Raw genomic sequence first — 17,643 nt, 5'->3', positions numbered from 1 at the left:
AAATCATTCAAGCCCAGAATGAGTTATAGGCTGGAACTGTCTATATAGAGAACAGATATCAGGCATGGTATACAGATAAGTATATAATTGTGGAATTCACATTGAATGCTGTATCACTGAGCCAGCCAGCCAGCCAGAGGAGGAAGGTCCTTGGTTCAACTGATGATCTATATTGAGTTAACTGACGACATTCAGGATAGCAGTCAAGCATGTCCAACTTCCTTCACCGTTCTTGGCTTTTTGGAAAGGGACTAATCCATATTTCCTGCTCATCATCACTGTCCTGGACAGTACATGTGTGTGACAGGATTGGATTTAGATGTGATGCCGCGTACATACCTGAACTTTCTGGCATTCACGGCCTATACTCACAAGAAAAGACATTAGTGAGGTACCAGATGACATCTGTTCTGTGCCTTCAGAAAGGGGAAGGTAAAAAAATTTTTGGAGAAGCAGGAGATGGAGAGAAAATAGATAATGCCAGTGTATGGTCTGAGTAGCAGCGAATGATCGTTACTTAAACATGAGCACCGCAATTACACATTGAGGAAAGAACAAACTTGTATTTATAGAGTAACTTTCATAACCTCAGGACATTTCAAAACACTTTCCAGCCAATGAGTACTTCTTGGGTATAGTAACTATTGTAATGTGGGAAATACAGCAATCAATTTGTGCACTGCAAGCACCCACAAACAGAAATGAGATAATGACTAGATAATCTCTTCTGTTTTGAAGTGATGTGTTGGTTGACAGATAGACAATGGCCAGGACACCTTGGAGAACACCCCTGCTCTTCTCTGAAATGGGTTGTGTGATCTTTTATGTCAAGAGGTCAAATTAGGCCTCGGTTTGACATTTCATCTGAAAGATGGCACCTCCGACAGTGCAGCACTCCTTCAGTACTGCACTCAAGTATCAGCCTAGATTATGTGCTCAAATCTATGGAGTAGGACTTGAACCCCTCAACCTTCTGGCTCAAAGGTTACCCTACTAAGCCAAGGTTGACACCCAAGAAATTCTGAGTACTGAGCCAGAGTGTGACGTACTGCAATTACATATGGAGAAGGTGATTATGCCTGAAATGGTCAGCCATGGTTGTTTATACTGGTTGGTGAACTATTTGCTCCAGTTTTTTTCACCTCTATCCGGTCACACACCTGTTATAGTTGGGGATAGGGGTGACCTCCCTCTGCCTTCTCGTTGCATTGTTTTGAACTAGCTGCATGAGAGGGCTATAGTGGATTGCTTACATCCACCCACCTCCTGGAATTGGCTATCCCCTCCATTTCTTCCATTTGGGAATCATATGTACTATCCCTAACCCTACTGTTTCACAATATGATTTGGCAGAACTGTCCTGGTCAATGTTTATTCCCAATACAAGATCATTAAAACACATTGAGATTGGTGTTTGTGGAAGCTTGCTATGCGCCAATTGTTCTGTTTCCACTGTTCTCAATCTACAACAGTGACCAAACTTCGAAAGTACGTGAATAAGAGCAGAATACTACAGATTCAGGAAATCAAATGAGAACAAAGTGCCAGAAATACTCAGCAGGTCTAGCAGCATCTGTGTAGAGGAAAACAGAGTTAATGTTTCAGGTCTGTGACCTTTCATCAAAACTGGCAAAACTTAGAAATGTAACAGTCTTTGAGCAAATGAGGGGGGGGGGGGGCGCGAGGGGGTGAGAAGAACAAAAGGGAAGGTCTGCGATAGGATGGAGGGCAGGAGAGATTAAATGACAGAGATGTCATGGAAAAGAAGGCAAATGGAGTGCTAAATAGTTGTAGTAAAAGACAAAGCATTTGTCCAGAGAGAGTGCTAATGGCAGAATAATGTTCATGTTTTTGCTTTTAGACAGAGCTGTTCAAGTTTAAAACAAGTTTACGATTAGCATGTGCTTCCGGTTGCCTTTCATTTTAATTCACCAACCTGTTCTTACGTCCACATTTCTGTCCTCTGTCTGCTGCAGTGTTCCACTGAAGCTCAAGGCAATCTTGAGGAACAGCACCTCATCTTCCGATTCGGCACTCTGCAGCCTTCTGTACTCAATATTGAGTTCAACAATTTCAGACAATGATTTTTACAATTTTTAAAATTTATTATTTTTATAAATATTTTTATTTTATTTATTTTTTAAACCATGGGCCTGTCTTAAACTTGCTTTTCATGCTGCTGAGTATTTCTGGCACTTTGTTTCACTTCAAAAGTATGTTATTGGCTGTCAAGCACTTTGGTACATTTGGTTATGAAAGGTGCTGTGAAAATACAAGTTTATCCAGTATTTCGTAGTCTCAAAATAGAAGGAAAAGATGGGAAAATACATCAGCCCTGGACAGGGATAAAATTAAACTGTGATCTCTGAAATTAGGGAAAGGAAACAGAGCAGAATACAATAGTTTGTGGTATAGCAATAAAAATAGGCCCAGGAGTGAAAGTTTTGCAATCTTTACAGATGGCAGCAGTAAGGAAATAAACTTCAGTTTTAACACAATGTTCCCTCGAATAATACTTCAAGGTGAACTTCAAAGGATCTATAAAGCAACAGCTCAGTACTGCATAACTCAAATCTTCAGCTTCTGGGACACCAGATCCCTTTTACTGGGAAAAGACCTGACCTTTCCCCCAGAGAGTGCAGTGAACACCAAAATGATGGAGAATGGTATTGGAGGGCAGTCTATGCCTGTACCTGTACACCGAGTGCACCTGGACTGTGACCTAGTTTCAGGACCAGTGACTTTAGGGATTGTCCCTAGTTTGCCTGTGGACAGGGTTGACCTGCTCCTAGGTAATGATCTGGCAGGGGGTAGCCCCCCCACCACCCACCACAGTGAAAGGAAGACAGCAGGAGGTCAGAGTGACAGGGCAGTGGCAGGAGACGGTCCCCTGCTGAGTCCCTGAATATGTAGTGGATCAGGCCATGATCAATCCAGTTCCTCCAGAGGAGACTTCATTGGCACTGCAGGCAAATGACCGTGAGGTCTGCCTGTCCGAGACTTTCTTTGGAAAGTTAGGAGACCCAAGGAATGAATTAAATGGATGTTCCCTAGGTGAGGCTCAGCAAGCCAATCCCAGTATTGCAAGAGTTAGCACAGGCTACCCAGTCTGAAAGTAAAGCAGAGGGAATCCCTGATTGCTACTATTTAAAGAATGAGGTACTGATGAGGAAATGGAGTTCTCCTCACAAACCTGAGGGCAAGGAGTGGACAGTAGTTCACAGTTAGTGGTGCCACAGGGGAGAAATATTAAGAAGTGCCCACAGAAAATAGGAGGAGTAGGCCATTTGGCCCTTCGAACCTGCTCCGCCTTTTTCTTTTGAGAGATACAGCACTGAAACAGGCCTTTCGGCCCACCGAGTCTGTGCCGACCAACAACCACCCATTTATACAAATCCTACATTAATCCCATATTCCCTACCACATCCCCACCCACCTTACCTACACTAGGGGCAATTTACAATGGCCAATTTACCTATCAATCTGCAAGTCTTTGGCTGTGGGAGGAAACCAGAGCACCCGGCGGAAACCCACGCGGTCACAGGGAGAACTTGCAAACTCCTCACAGGCAGTACCCAGAATTGAACCCGGGTCGCTGGAGCTGTGAGGCTGCGGTGCTAACCACTGCGCCGCCCATTCATTATGATCATGACTGATCATCCAACTCAGTAACCTGTTCCGGCTTTTGCCCCATACCCTTTGATCCCTTTAGACCCAAGAGCTATATCTAATTCCTTTTTGAAAACATTCAATGTTTTGACCTCAACTACTTTCTGTGGTAGCGAATTCCGTAGGCTCACCACTCTCTGGGTTAAGAAATTTCTCATCTCAGTCCTGAAAGGTTTACCCCGGATCCTTAGACTATGACCCCTGGTTCTGGACTCACCCACCATCGGGAACATCCTTCCTGCATCTACCCCGTCAAGTCCTGTTAGAATTTTCTAGGTTTCTATGAGATCCCCCCTCACTCTTCTGAACTCCAGCGAATATAATCCTAACCGACTCAATCTCTCCTCATACGTCAGTCCCGTCATCCCAGGAATCAGTTTGGTAAACCTTCGCTGCACTTCCTCTATAGCAAGAACATCCTTCCTCAGATAAGGAGAACAAAACTGCTCACAATATTCCAGGTGTGGCCTCACCAAGGCCCTGTATAATTGCAGCAAGACATCCCTGCTTCCATACTCGAATCCTCTCACTATGAAGGCCAACATACCATTTGCCTTTTTTACCGCCTGTTGCACCTGCATGCTTACCTTCAGCGACTGGTGTACACCACCACCCAGGTCTTGCTGCATATTCCCCTCTCTCAGTTTATAGCCATTCAGATAATAATCTGCCTTCCTGTTTTTGCTACCAAAGTGGATAATCTCACATTTATTCACATTATACTGCATCTGCCATGCATTAGCCCACTCACTCAACTTGTCCAAATCACCCTGAAGCTTCCTCACAACTCACCCTCCCACCCAGTTTTGTGTCATCTGCAAATGTGGAGATATTACATTTAGTTCCCTCATCTAAATCATTAATGTATATTGTGAATAGCTGAAGTCCTAGAACCGATCCCTGCAGTAGCCCACTAGTCACTGCCTGCCATTCGGAAAAAGACCTGTTTATCCCTACTCTTTGTTTCCTGTCCGCCAATCTATTTTCATAATACACTACTCCCAAACACATGTGCTTTAATTTTACATGCTAATCTCTTATGTGGGACTTTGTCGAAAGCCTTCTGAAAGTCCAAATAAACCACATCCACTGGCTCCCCATCATAAACTCTACTAGTTACATCCTCGAAGAATTCTAGTAGATTTGTCAAGCATGGTTTCTTTCGTAAATCCATGCTGACTCTGCCCAATTCTACCAATGTTCTCCAAGTGCTCTGCTATAAAATCTTTGATAATGGACTCTAGAATTTTCCCCACTGCTGACGTCAGGCTGACTGGTCTATAATTCCCTGCTTTCTCTCTACCTCCCTTTTTAAATAGTGGGGTTACATTAGCTACCCTCCAATCTGTAGGAACTGTTCCAGAGTCTATAGAATCTTGGAAGATGACCACCAATGCATCCACTATTTCTAGGGCCACTTCCTTAAGTACTCTGGGATGCATACCATCAGGCCCTGGGGATTTATCGGCCTTCAATCCCATCAATTTCCCCAACACCATTTCTCTACTAATACTGATTTCTTTCAGTTCCTCTCTCTCACTAAGCCCCGTGTTCCCCAACATTTCTGGTATGATATTTGTGTCCTCCTTTGTGAAGACAGAACCAAAGTATGCAGTTAGTTGGTCAGCCATTTCTTTATTCCCCATAATAAATTCCCCCGTTTCTGACTGTAAGGGACCTACATTTGTCTTCACCAATCTTTTTGTCTTCACATACCTATAGAAACTTTTACAGTCAGTTTTTATGTCCCCCGCAAGCTTGCTCTCGTACTCTATTTTCCCCTTCTTAATCAATCCCTTGGTCCTCCTTTGCTGAATTCTAAACTGCTCCCAATCCTCAGGTCTGTCGTTTTTCCTGGCAAATTTATATGCCTCTTCCTTGGATCTAATGCTATCGCTAATTGCCCTTGTAAGCCATGGTTTGGCTACCTTTCCCGTTTTACTTTTGCGCCAGACAGGGATAAACAATTGTTCAGTTCACCCATGCGCTCTTTGAATGTTTGCCATTGCCTATCCACCGTCATCCCTTTAAGTAACGTTTCCCAATCCATCATGGCCAACTCGCGCCTCATACCTTCGTAATTTCCTTTACTAAGATTCAGAACCCATGTCTCAGAATCAACTACATCACTCTCCAACTTGATGAAGAATTCCATCATATTATGGTCGCTCGTCCCCAAGGGGTCTCGCACCACTACATTGTCAATTATTCCTCTCACATTACACAATACCCAGTCTAGGATGGCCTGTTCTCTACGAGACTACAGTGGCTACACATGCTGGTATATGAAAGACCAAAGCCCATGTAAAACAGCAGTTTGACTGGCGAAAACTCCACAAAGATGTGGTGGAGTACTGCAGGAGTTGCCACGTGTGCCAGGTTGAGGGGAAACCCCAACCTACAGTGAAACCTGCACCCCTAAGTCCTGTACCGGTGTTAGGAGGACCCTCTAGCAGAGGGCTGGTGAACTGTAAGTGACCCCCACATGGAACAAAAGGGGACAGGCAAGCACACAGCTGGCAAAAGTTTAGTAAGAGAAGGGGAAAAAGACCCAGAGGGCAGGTTAAAGCAAGTCCAGAAAGAATCCCGGATGAAAACCCCTACCGTTTGGTCAACCAACCCCGAAAAATGTGAAAAGATAGACCCCACATCCTCCTATGCAAATGCAGACTCTAGAAGCACTCCACCAGAGTTGCTAACAGCATTGACAGGAACCTGTAGAGACCAAGAGAGCGCTCTAGGGGGCACAGAAACCATGAGGGTGATGTCTCACCTAGTCAAGTGCCACAGGAGAGTGCAGCTAAGTCTGCACAAATACCTACCTACAGGTAGGAGTGTCCCAGACAACAAAGGGGTGAGCAACAAAGACTCCTCCCCCACAGTCAAAGGAAAAGTGAACAACCCATCCTCTGAAGTCAAAAAGTCTTTCCATGACTGAGTTCAGGATAGACCCGCCCACTACTACTCTCCTGAGGAAAAAAGGGAAAATTAAAGCAGCGCTGGCACCCAGAACAGACCATTTTTAATAAGCTTTAAGATTGGTGAATGAATGGAAATGAATGAGAGAAATGCATGGTTTTTCTTTCTGTATCTTATATTTCTCTCAAACTCTGTAATGAAATGCACCGTTTTTCTTCAAATTGCATTTCATTCCCCTGGGTGTTGGGGTGTCAGGCAAACCCCCCACCTGCCAAGACTGAGGCACACATTATTTCGCCACATGAACATTAAAACTTAAAATCGCAAGCCCCTGACTGGCAAGACATTTCCAAAGTAACAGTCAGTGTTGGAACAATGGGGACTGAGTCGTCGATTCCCCAATACAAAGAAGTGGTCAGACCAGTTTTAATCACATGACTAACTGGCTGTTGCAGAGGTTTGAACAGAGTTTTAATTTGTAGAAAAGCGTGTCTGAAATCAGAAAAGCTGTGTGCTCCCGGTAGGAACAGAACCTCCTCTCTCCAGACTTGCCTGCCTCTCTTTCCCACGGAACTGAATCTCGTAAAAACACGTGAACCTCAAACAGAGAAAAGTCTCCTACGTGAACAAGGTTTAAAAGGAACACTGGGCCCCAATGAACAGCAAGACTACCTACACTCAAGTGAGCTCGAAGCACAGTAAATCAAGAGACTCCTCTGATATTGCCTCAAACCTCTCTCTACTATATTTTCCTCTTCTCTTTTCTGTCCCTATCTGCATGTGTATATCGCGTGTGCATGCTGGTGTGGGCGCATTGTATATCCATAGGCGTGAACTGTATTAGAGTTTAAATTCAAGCTTAAGGTTTAATAAGTTTCATCTTTCTCCTTTAAACTTGAGAAAACCTGTTTTTTTTGCCTTATAATTGGAAAGTTGTGAACAAGGATTCACAAAAGGGTGGAGCTCAAAACACCGTGTTTAAAAATAAAACCCTATTACAATAAGACCAGGTAAAAAAACGACTTTTCCTCTAAAATTTGCATTGGTTCTCTTCCTGTTTAATCTGTCCCGATTGCAAAGCACTGCAGAATGCAGATGTTAGTGAGATTCCCTTTGGTGAAATCAATGCAAAGTGATGTTTGCAACTTCATCAGTCTGGTTGGGATCTTGCCCAATCTTGTGGGAAACATGCAATGTTAACACCATAAATGCTGGGCTGAGTGTTAAGCCCAGCTGTGGACATTGTTTATATTATCCACTGGCAGCTGTTGGAGGCTCCAGGAAAAAACCCATCTAAAGAGAGTCTGATACTTACAGTGGCATTTACAGGATTGCTTTCAAGACCACAACTGCCCAGAAAGGTAAATGGGGAATCAAACTTAACTGTTCTGTCGCCAATGAGGAAAGTGCCTGATCTAGTAATGAGTCAAGTGCAGAAACTGATACTACTACAGCTTCAGTACTGGGCTGTACTCCAGATAACTATAAATTTGCATGAGTGATTATACTAATATTTGGAGTTATTTCATTTATATAACATTGTGATAAGGTACAACAAAAACAAACACAGATTACCTTTCACTTTTCAGTTGAGCAAAACGTTTTCTAACGTCATCTATAGTAACCTGAAAGAATTCATCAGGCAGTTCCTCAAAAGCACTTGGTTCTTCAATTCCTTGCGCATGGTTCCTCCCATCCAAATGGTAAACAAGTGCCTCTCTGTCAACAGGCTTGGATAGAAAACACACATCACATCAACTGTCAGCTTTATTCAGTCAAATTCTCAACTATGATGGTAGTAGGCAAACTATAACTGGCCTCAGTTCCTTTGGACTAGCCAGAGGTAAACCCTTAAGAGGGTGTTCATTCAAAGTCAATAATATATATGCTTAATGACTGGGTAGGCTGTGATGTCATAACAGTCAAATAGCCTGTTACGAATGTCCTCTCTAAGCTGCGCAATAACCCAAAAATCCCTGCATAGGCCGTGCACAAGCCAGCCCCCTTTACGTTACTGCGTGTTCCAGGCCAGGCAAAAACACTTAAAGGGCCGATGCACTTAAACGAAGCAACTACACACTACAAAATAAAATTTAAGAGGGTACATTGCTTGTCAACACTCATTTTCCACACTTGTTCTTGAATAATTGTCACATAACTAAGTTGTGATCCTTGGCTCAAATGTAGCACTCATGTTAGTCAGAAGGTTGAAGCCCAACTTCAGAAACTTGAGCATATAATCTCGGTTGACACTTGAGTGCAGTACTGAGGGAGTCGCAAGTGCCGTCTTTCCAACCTGATGTTAAACCGATACCCTGTCTGCCCTCCGGTGAATGCAAAAGATCCCACGGCACTATTTTGAGTAACAGCAGGGGAATTCTCCCCATGTCCCACCCATTATTTAACCCACACCAAAAGTAGATCATCTGGTCATTACCACACTGCTGTTTGTGCAACCTTGCAGTGTATAAATTGGCCACCATATTTCCTACATTGCAACACTGACTATACTTCAAAGGTACTTCAGTTGGCTCTGATGTACTTTGGGACATCCTGAGGTCATGATAGGTGCTAAATAAATACTCTTTTTAAGTGAGGTACCAGAAGGCACTAACCTGCTTTCGGACTGCAAGTCAAAGTTTTCAGGGGAAGTATAAAAAATGCCTACAACAATCAGATCTGCAATTAGTGCCTTGGTCAATTCTTACTACTTGAATTCAAGCCAATCACGCCAGTTGAAGCATCAAAATAGGACCAAATGACCAAGATGTTCTGTGACTGGAAAACCTAGTTGGTTTTCCTCTCCCTCTTTTCTCCCTAAAGTGACTCCCCTCCAAACCTGCACTCTTGGTCTCAACCTGCTTGTTTCTTCTACCAGGCTCCAGGGTCACTGGGTCCTGCTCTGCTTTGCCTGTTTTTCATGCTTCCCATTTTGCTTGCCTATCCCCCACCCCTTTAGCTTTGGCTAAACACACACACACAAGCACACAGACACACACAAGCGCACACGTCTTTTATTTCCTTGATTTCTCTTGTGTTATGCTAATATCACTTCCGACACTTAACCATCTCCCAGTCTCCACTTCAACTCTTTATTGCTCACTTGATTTTCCTCTGTTTATCCCCTCCATCTTTTACTTGTACTATTGCTTTTTAAATGCTGGTCATCTATTACTTTTCAGCTGTAATAAAGTGTTCACACTTGAAACATTACTTGTAGGTTCTCTCCACAGATGCTTGATCTGTGCGTTTCTTGCATTTTTTGCTTTTGTTTCTGGTTTCTAGCATCTGCAGTATTTTTTTTTTAAACTCTCCAAATTACCCTATTTGAACCTTTAAGTTGGAAAAGGATCCTTCAGGCAGCAAACTTAACGAACATAATTTTTGTTGAATTTATCACAATAAGGGAGTAATGACAGAACATTCAGCAACAAATGTAAACTGATGAACTTGTCAACATTCAACTCTTTCAAGTTTGCGGTATTCTAGTTAAACACTGCCAGTTTTCAATTGCACTTTTATATAATTAACAGTAGGATTCTGAAAAATCAGACTCCTCAGACAATTAATGTCATGTTGGTCTGCAAGCAGTTATCAGTCATTTAATTCACAAACAAACCTATTTTGAGACGTATAGCATGGAATGCTGAAAACAATATACCAAAATGTCTTTCAATTCTTCTAACAAAACTATCTTTTGCAGTATACATACTGAGAAAACAAGCATGGGAAAAGCCATTACCGAATAGAAGGAACCACATCTGTAATTCTGAACACGGTTCTTAGAACACCATTTTAGTAATGAACTTGTCCTGTGAAGTATATCACCATTGTTTTTATAGAAAGCAATGTTCAATTCAAGTGTTCCTTTTTAAAAAAAATCATGGGATGTAGACATTGGTAAGGCCGGCATTTATTTCCCATCCCAAATTGTCCTAGAGAAGGTGGTGGTGTGCCGTCTTCTTGAATATAACTGAGAGGCTCGTTAGGCCTTTCGGAGGACAGCTAAGAGGGTTTGCTGTGGGTCAGCAGTTACATATATGCCAGAATGGGAAAGGTTGGCAGATTTCCTTCCCGAGAGGACATGTGTGAACCAAATGGGGTTTTACAACAATGTTAGTTTCATGGTCGCCATTACTGAGACTAGCATTTTATTCATTTTATTTAATTGAATTTAAATTCCCAGGCCTCTGGATTATTTCTTATTCTCCAGGGAACAAGGATGACTAGCTTCCACTCTAGAGTTGTGGGTCCTTAGGTGGCTGAATAGTCCAATTCTGGATCCACACACTCTGCCACAGGTGGTGTTTGATGAGGCGAGTGAATGGGATGCTCGAAGTTCCGATTGCTCCTTCTGCTGTTTGCACTTGGTCGCTGCCTGAACATTTTAACATTGTTTGAACTGGCTGGCACCATCACAGATGTTTCTTCTCCATTTTGGGCGGTCTCGGACAAGAGATTCCCATGAATCAGTGGAGCTGTCACATTTTTTCCAGAGAGGCTTTAAGGACACCCTTGTAGCGTTTCCTCTGCCCTCCTGGTAGCTTCTTGCCATACCGGAGCTCAGAGTAGAAAGTTTGTTTTGGGAGTCTTGTGAAAGGCACGCGGACGATGTGGCCCGCCCAATGTAACTGACTAGCCATGACCAGTGCCTCAATTACTGGTGATGTTGGCCTGAGAGAGGACAATGACATTGGAGCACCTGAACTGCCACTGAATTTGCAGGATCCTGCGGAGGCACCGCTGGTGTTATCTCTCCAGGGCTTTGAAATGTTTGCTGTACAGTGTCCATGTTTCCGACGCATACAGAAGGGCAGGTAACACTGCGGCCCTGTAGACCATGAGCTTGGTGCCAGGTTTGAGGTCTTTGTCATCAAACACTCTTTTCCTCAGATGACCAAAGGCTGCACTGGCACATTGGAGGTGATGTTGAGTTTCATCGTTGATGTCTGCCCTTGCTGAGAGGAGGCTCCCAAGGTATGAGAAGTGATCCACACTGTCCAGCGGTTCGCCATGGATCTTGATAGTCGGGGACAGTGTTGCGCTGCAGGAGCCGGCTGGTAGAGGACCTTTGTCTAATGGATGCTTAGCTTAAGGTCCATTCTTGCCTCCATGAATGTATCGACAAGGGTTTGAAGCTCGGCCTCTGAGCGCGTGCATATGCATGCGTCGTCAGCATACTGCAGCTCGATGACAGAGGTTGGAGTGACCTTGGTTTCTGATTGGAGGTGACATAGGTTAAATAGTTGCCCACTCATCCTGTAAAGTCGATCTACTCCGACAGAGATCTTCATGGAGATGAGGTGGAGTATTTTAGCAAGGAAGATGGAGAAGAGCATTGGTGGAATGACACAGCCTTGCTTGACTCCAGTTTGCACTCGGATTGGGTCAGTGGCAGATCCGTTGGCAAGGATTGGAGCTTGCATTTCAACGTGCAGTAGGCCGAGGATGGTGACGAATTTCTCCAGGCAGCCAAACTTGAGTAGGATGTTCCATAATCCTTCCCAGTTGATAGAGTCGAAGGGCTTGGGTGACAGCATGCTACCCACCACAACTTCAGCACAACCCCAGCCTGACATGAGATCGAAAAGGCTGCCCGACAGCTGAAAAACAATAAGGCCACCAGCATGGACAGAATTTCTGCTGATATTCTAAAATACAGCGGACAGACACTCTTGACACAAATACATGGTCTCATCTCCCTCATCTGGAAGGAGAAGATGCCAGGGGATCTCACGCCATAATTGTAACCATCTTCAAAAAAGGCGATAAGACTGACTGCATTAACTACAGAGGGGTCTCCCTGCTGTCCGCCACAGGGAAGGTCATCGCAAGAGTCCTTCTCAACCGCCTCCTCCCCATGGCTGAACAGCTCCTACCGGAATCACAATGTGGATTCCGTCCATCTAGAGGCACAGTGGACATGATCTTCACAGCAAGACAACTCCAAGAAAAATGTAGGAAGCAGCAGCAACCTTTGTACATGGCCTTTTTTGACCTCACAAAGGCCTCTGGATTACTAGTCCAGTAATGTAACCACTATGCTACCCTACCTCCTATACTGGTAACGAAGGAAATTTTCCCTTAAGTATTTTATTCAAAATGGCAACACTATATGTGTTACACTTAAAGGGGCTTGAAAGAATTCAACCGTAACAAGAAATCATTTATACCCAGTTTACATTAACTTTGGTACAGACAGCATTCTTGTTTATTGCAATTGCCATTGCAATGAGAATTCACTGCAATAAATGAATTTACAGAGGCTGTTGGTGGCCCCATTTACTCAGGTTTCACAGCAAGACTTCTATACTCACTAAATCAACTTTCAAACAGGCACAGAAAAGCCTAGACTGACGAAATTGTCTTGCTATACAAGATCACTTACTACACAATGGAGCAATGTTTCCAATTACTGAGTAACATTGGACATGATGTCGCCAGCGCAATCAGAAAACTGTCAGATCAAAAGGGCAGCTTTTACTCAATGTCATTAAGCAAAACCGGTGAGGAGGTACATTTTAATACTTTGTTTTAAAGCATGTACATTAATTTGTACAAGCATACTCTGGTCAAGTTATATCAATATGGCCTCAATGCAGATCAATGTAATTTCAAGGGATAATGCTTATCCATAAACTATAGTTCTTAAAATAACCATAATTTTTTTCTTTCTTCTTTGGCCTCCTTATCTCGAGAGACAATGGGTAAGCGCATGGAGGTGGTCAGTGGTGTGTGGAGCAGCACCTGGAGTGGCTATAAAGGCCAATTCTAGAGTGACAGACTCTTCCACAGGTGCTGCAGATAAAATTGGTTGTCGGGGCTGTTACACAGTTGGCTCTCTCCTTGCGCTTCTGTCTTTTTTCCTGCCAACTGCTAAGTCTCTTCGACTCGTCATGCTTTAGCCCCGTCTTTATGGTTGCCCGCCAGCTCTGGCGATCGCTGGCAACTGACTCCCACGACTTGTGATCAATGTCACAGAACTTCATGTCGCGTTTGCAGACGTCTTTAAAGCGGAGCCATGGACGGCCAGTGGGTCTGGTACCAGTGACGAGCTCACTGTACAATGTGTCCTTGGGGATCCTGCCATCTTCCATGCAGCTCACGTGGCCAAGCCATCTCAGACGCCGCTGGCTTAGTAGGGTGTATATGCTGGGGATGTTGGCCACCTCGAGGACTTCTGTGTTGGAGATACGGTCCTGCCACCTGATGCCAAGGATTCTCCGGAGGCAGCGAAGATGGAATGAATTGAGACGTCGCTCTTGGCTGACGTACGTTGTCCAGGCCTCGCTGCCGTAGAGCAAGGTACTGAGGACACAGGCTTGATACACTTGGACTTTTGTATTCATAATTTTAATAGAGAACAAACACAAGCAAAAGTTATTAAATAATTAAGTGTACTCTATGCCTGGGTACATTTCAACTTGTCAAGCCTTCTTTAAAAACACACTTTTTAAGGTTTGCTGCTGGCTGTTTTTGTGGCATTACATCATCTATAGGTCCAGAAAAATGCATCTCCAGTGCATCTTTTATGGTATCAGTCATATAGGATCCTGGACCGCAGAACAGTCACATTGTGCTGAATTCACATTTTTGGCTCTGAATCCAAGGAAGCAGAAGCAGAATCTCAAATCTAAATGGAATTGAGCTGGGCACTTAATCAAATCAAAACTGGTCTAGTTTTAGAACTCATTCCCACAATATTCCCACACTTGGCATATGGATTACCATTTCACTTAACACTTGCGATTATTGAAAATGGAGTGAAAAGGCTGCATGACATGCAAACTGGGCAGTATGTACCTTCAAATAGTCTTTACTGATGGATGTTTCTGGGGATTCCAATTTTAGAGGTTGGTTATCGTCTGGGCTCTACAAAAAAATGAAAGAATGGGAATTACAGAGTAATATTCAGCATTATCAACATTACCTGCATTCATTACTTGGACATATGTTAGTTCAATTTGAAATGACAAACAAGCTTGGGTGGTGCAGTTTTTAGGGAAACATAGTACAGTAGATTATAGCACAGTGGGTTAAAATCAGCTTAATTATAGCCTTCTTTCAAAAAATGAGTAAGGTGTGTCTCCTTACAGTAACTCTCCAAAACATTCTTGTCATAAATTCTTGTGCTACCTCAAAACAAACCAGTGGCATTCCTTGCAGTATATTTGGAATGCCCCACCATAAACAGACTCTAAATGTAATTATTTTTATAGTCAAATGATTACTGGTGTTACAGCTGGGAACTATGGGATGTTCACCCTAATCAACTATGGTGCAAGTCGATTCACTAACAGCAGAATCTACAAACTCCCTCACCTTCAAAACATGACAACAGATTGGGTAGGCTTGAAGGAAACGGATGCTACTTACAGTAGCGATGTACAAGTTCTTATCTTTGTGGGGTACATAGGGGTGTGTGTGCACTCGCATGTGTATGTATGTGTATATAATATATAAATATATACATACATACATACACACACACACACTCACCTTGGGGTCACAAATTTTATGCTCCTGACTCCATTGAATTGCACAGTTTCAAGTTGCTGATAGCAGATTTTGCTGTTCAAGGCCAACACAAAGATTTCTCTTGCTGTCTCGTACATTGTAGTCATTCCCTTAAAAACAATTCTCAGCAACCTCTCTGGCTGTTAGAACGCGAGGGATTTTGGAGGTTCTTCTGCTATTGAAAGCAGCTTGGAAAAGCTCTGATCTTTGACAATAATCCTACTTGAATTTCAGGCACAATATATTGATGTGGGAAGCAGCGTGAAGACAAGATTTTAATCAGGCTGTGCACAAGCAACTAGTTTCTTGCTTGCAACAAAGATAATGTTAGTAATATAAAATACGATCTGTTCCATAATAGAATGTAGTAAACTGTCCATTATTTCCATCTATTACCATCTTTTCATGCTCCTGTCATGTGGTGACCAAAACTAAATACCATCTTCCAAGTGTACGCATTCGTTCTGATGAAGGGTCACTGACCTGAAATGTTAACTCTGCTTCTCTCTCCATTGATGCTGCCAGACCTGAGTATTTCCCAGCATTTCTTGTTTTTAGTTCAGATTTCCAGCATCTACAATATTTTGGCTTTATGTTAGTATACTGCTGTTCTGTTGCTCTAGCTATATATCATTAGCATTCTATTAGCTGTTAATCAGGCAGCCATAAAGGGCTAAAGTGTGGCGAGTCGAAGAGACTTAGCAGTTGGCAGGAAAAAAGGGGAGAGCCAACTGTGTAACAGCCCCGACAACCAATTTTATCTGTAGCACCTGTGGAAGAGTCTGTCACTCTAGAATTGGTCTTTATAGCCACTCCAGGCGCTGCTTCACAAACCACTGACCACCTCCAGGCGCTTACCCATTGTCTCTCAAGACAAGGAGGCCAAGAAGAGGAGAAGAAGAACTGGTGTGCTGTTGCTCTAGCTATATATCATTAGCATTCTATTAGCTGTTAATTGCTTTGTATTGCCCGGATATTATTCTCAAGTCTGTTTCTAAATCTCCCAGTTAATGTAATTCTATTCACTGTACCCCATTAAAGCCACAATTACTGAACCCTTGGAGTCAAATTATGTTGTGGACTCACATCAAACAGGAAAATAAAAGGCAAGTACAGGACCAAAGACTGCATTTCCAGTCCCAAAAGTTAATACCTATCAATCACTTGCTCCCTCTAATATCTATTCAAATGACTCAAATGTTACCACACCATCTGCCTCCAAAGTCTCCGGCAGAAGCACATTACACATGCTCACCAACCTGAGTAAAATACTTAAAGCTAAACTGTCAGTGCACCTTTGCTATTCCAAGATCCCTATTGATCCCTATTCTAAAGTTTCTATAGTAATTTCAAACATATTACTGGAGCTCAATTCATCTATTCCTTTAAGAAGCATCAATACTTAAAATAACAGCTTCTCCTTTAGGAGTTAAAAAAAGAACCCAGGGTTTTCAATCTGATTTCTTGGCTCGGATAGCTTAAACTAGGGAGTCAGCTCGATGGCCCTTTTCTGCACTGACTCCAAAACCTAGTAAGCCTTGCTGTAGCATAGCAAGCAGACTGTGCATAGCATGCCAGAAACTGGGAAAACTATCCAAATTCACATCACTTACAGCCAACAGAAAAAGGGAACTTTCATCTCTAACTTACTGAGCAAGGAAGTCCCATAGAATTCTACTCATGGAGGAGTCTAATTTATATTCAATTCATTAGATAAGTTACAGAATAAACTTGATGTGCTAGCAAGCAGTCAATGCAACTACATTCCAATACACTTCCCTACAATTAGCTGGAAAGGTAGCTACAGTGTGATGGAGCTGGTACAATATTTATAAATCATATACTACTTCTGAAAAGGTTCTTCAAACATTGTGAGGAAGGGTAATGGTTGTCAGTTTGAAATATTAAAAACAAATTGAAGCTGTCCAGAAAATAAAACTCAGTGGTGTAGAGTGTGCACATGATTTTTAAAAAGCGCTTCAAAATATACTATATACAGACCTGTTAGCCTTACATCAATAGTTTAGTTTAGAGATACAGCACTGAAACAGGCCCTTTGGCCCACCGAGTCTGTGCCGACCATCAACTGCCCATTCATACTAATCCTACACTAATCCCATATTCCTACCACATCCCCACCTGTCCCTATATTTCCCTACCACCTACCTATACTAGGGGCAATTTATGATGGCCAATTAAACTATCAACCTTCAAGTCTTTGGCATGTGGGAGGAAACCGGAGCACCTGGAGAAAACCCACGCAGACACAGGGAGAACTTGCAAACTCCCCACAGGCAGTACCCAGAATTGAACCCGGGTCGCTGGAGCTGTGAGGCTGCGGTGCTAACCACTGCGCCGCCCCAATAGTAGGGAAAACATTAGAATCTATTCTAAAGGATGTGATAAATGGACAGTTGGATAATAATGATCTAATTAGGCATAGTCAACATGGATTTATGAATGGGAAATCATGTTTGACGAACCTGTTGGAGTTTTTTGAGGACATTACTAACAGAACTGATAAAGGGGAGTTGGTGG

The 17,643-nt window shown here is 43.0% G+C and overlaps 1 protein-coding gene across 3 annotated transcripts in view; it reads right to left on the bottom strand.

Moving 5' to 3' along the window:
* Window positions 1-17,643, bottom strand: part of aspscr1 (ASPSCR1 tether for SLC2A4, UBX domain containing) — a 255,059-nt gene that overhangs the window by 107,742 nt on the left and 129,674 nt on the right. For 2 of the 3 annotated variants that reach the window (XM_068058425.1, XM_068058423.1), the window contains exons 8-9: window positions 14,392-14,460; window positions 8,164-8,318 (exon numbers count right to left, since the gene is read on the bottom strand). In XM_068058425.1, the coding sequence (XP_067914526.1) occupies window positions 8,164-8,318; window positions 14,392-14,460 (224 nt within the window). The remainder of the gene's footprint in view (window positions 1-8,163; window positions 8,319-14,391; window positions 14,461-17,643) is intronic. The other variant, XM_068058424.1, reaches the window with a different exon arrangement.

Source organism: Heterodontus francisci, chromosome 26 (assembly GCF_036365525.1).
Source record: "Heterodontus francisci isolate sHetFra1 chromosome 26, sHetFra1.hap1, whole genome shotgun sequence".
Taxonomy (NCBI): domain Eukaryota; kingdom Metazoa; phylum Chordata; class Chondrichthyes; order Heterodontiformes; family Heterodontidae; genus Heterodontus; species Heterodontus francisci.
This window is presented reverse-complemented; position numbering and strand designations above follow the sequence as displayed.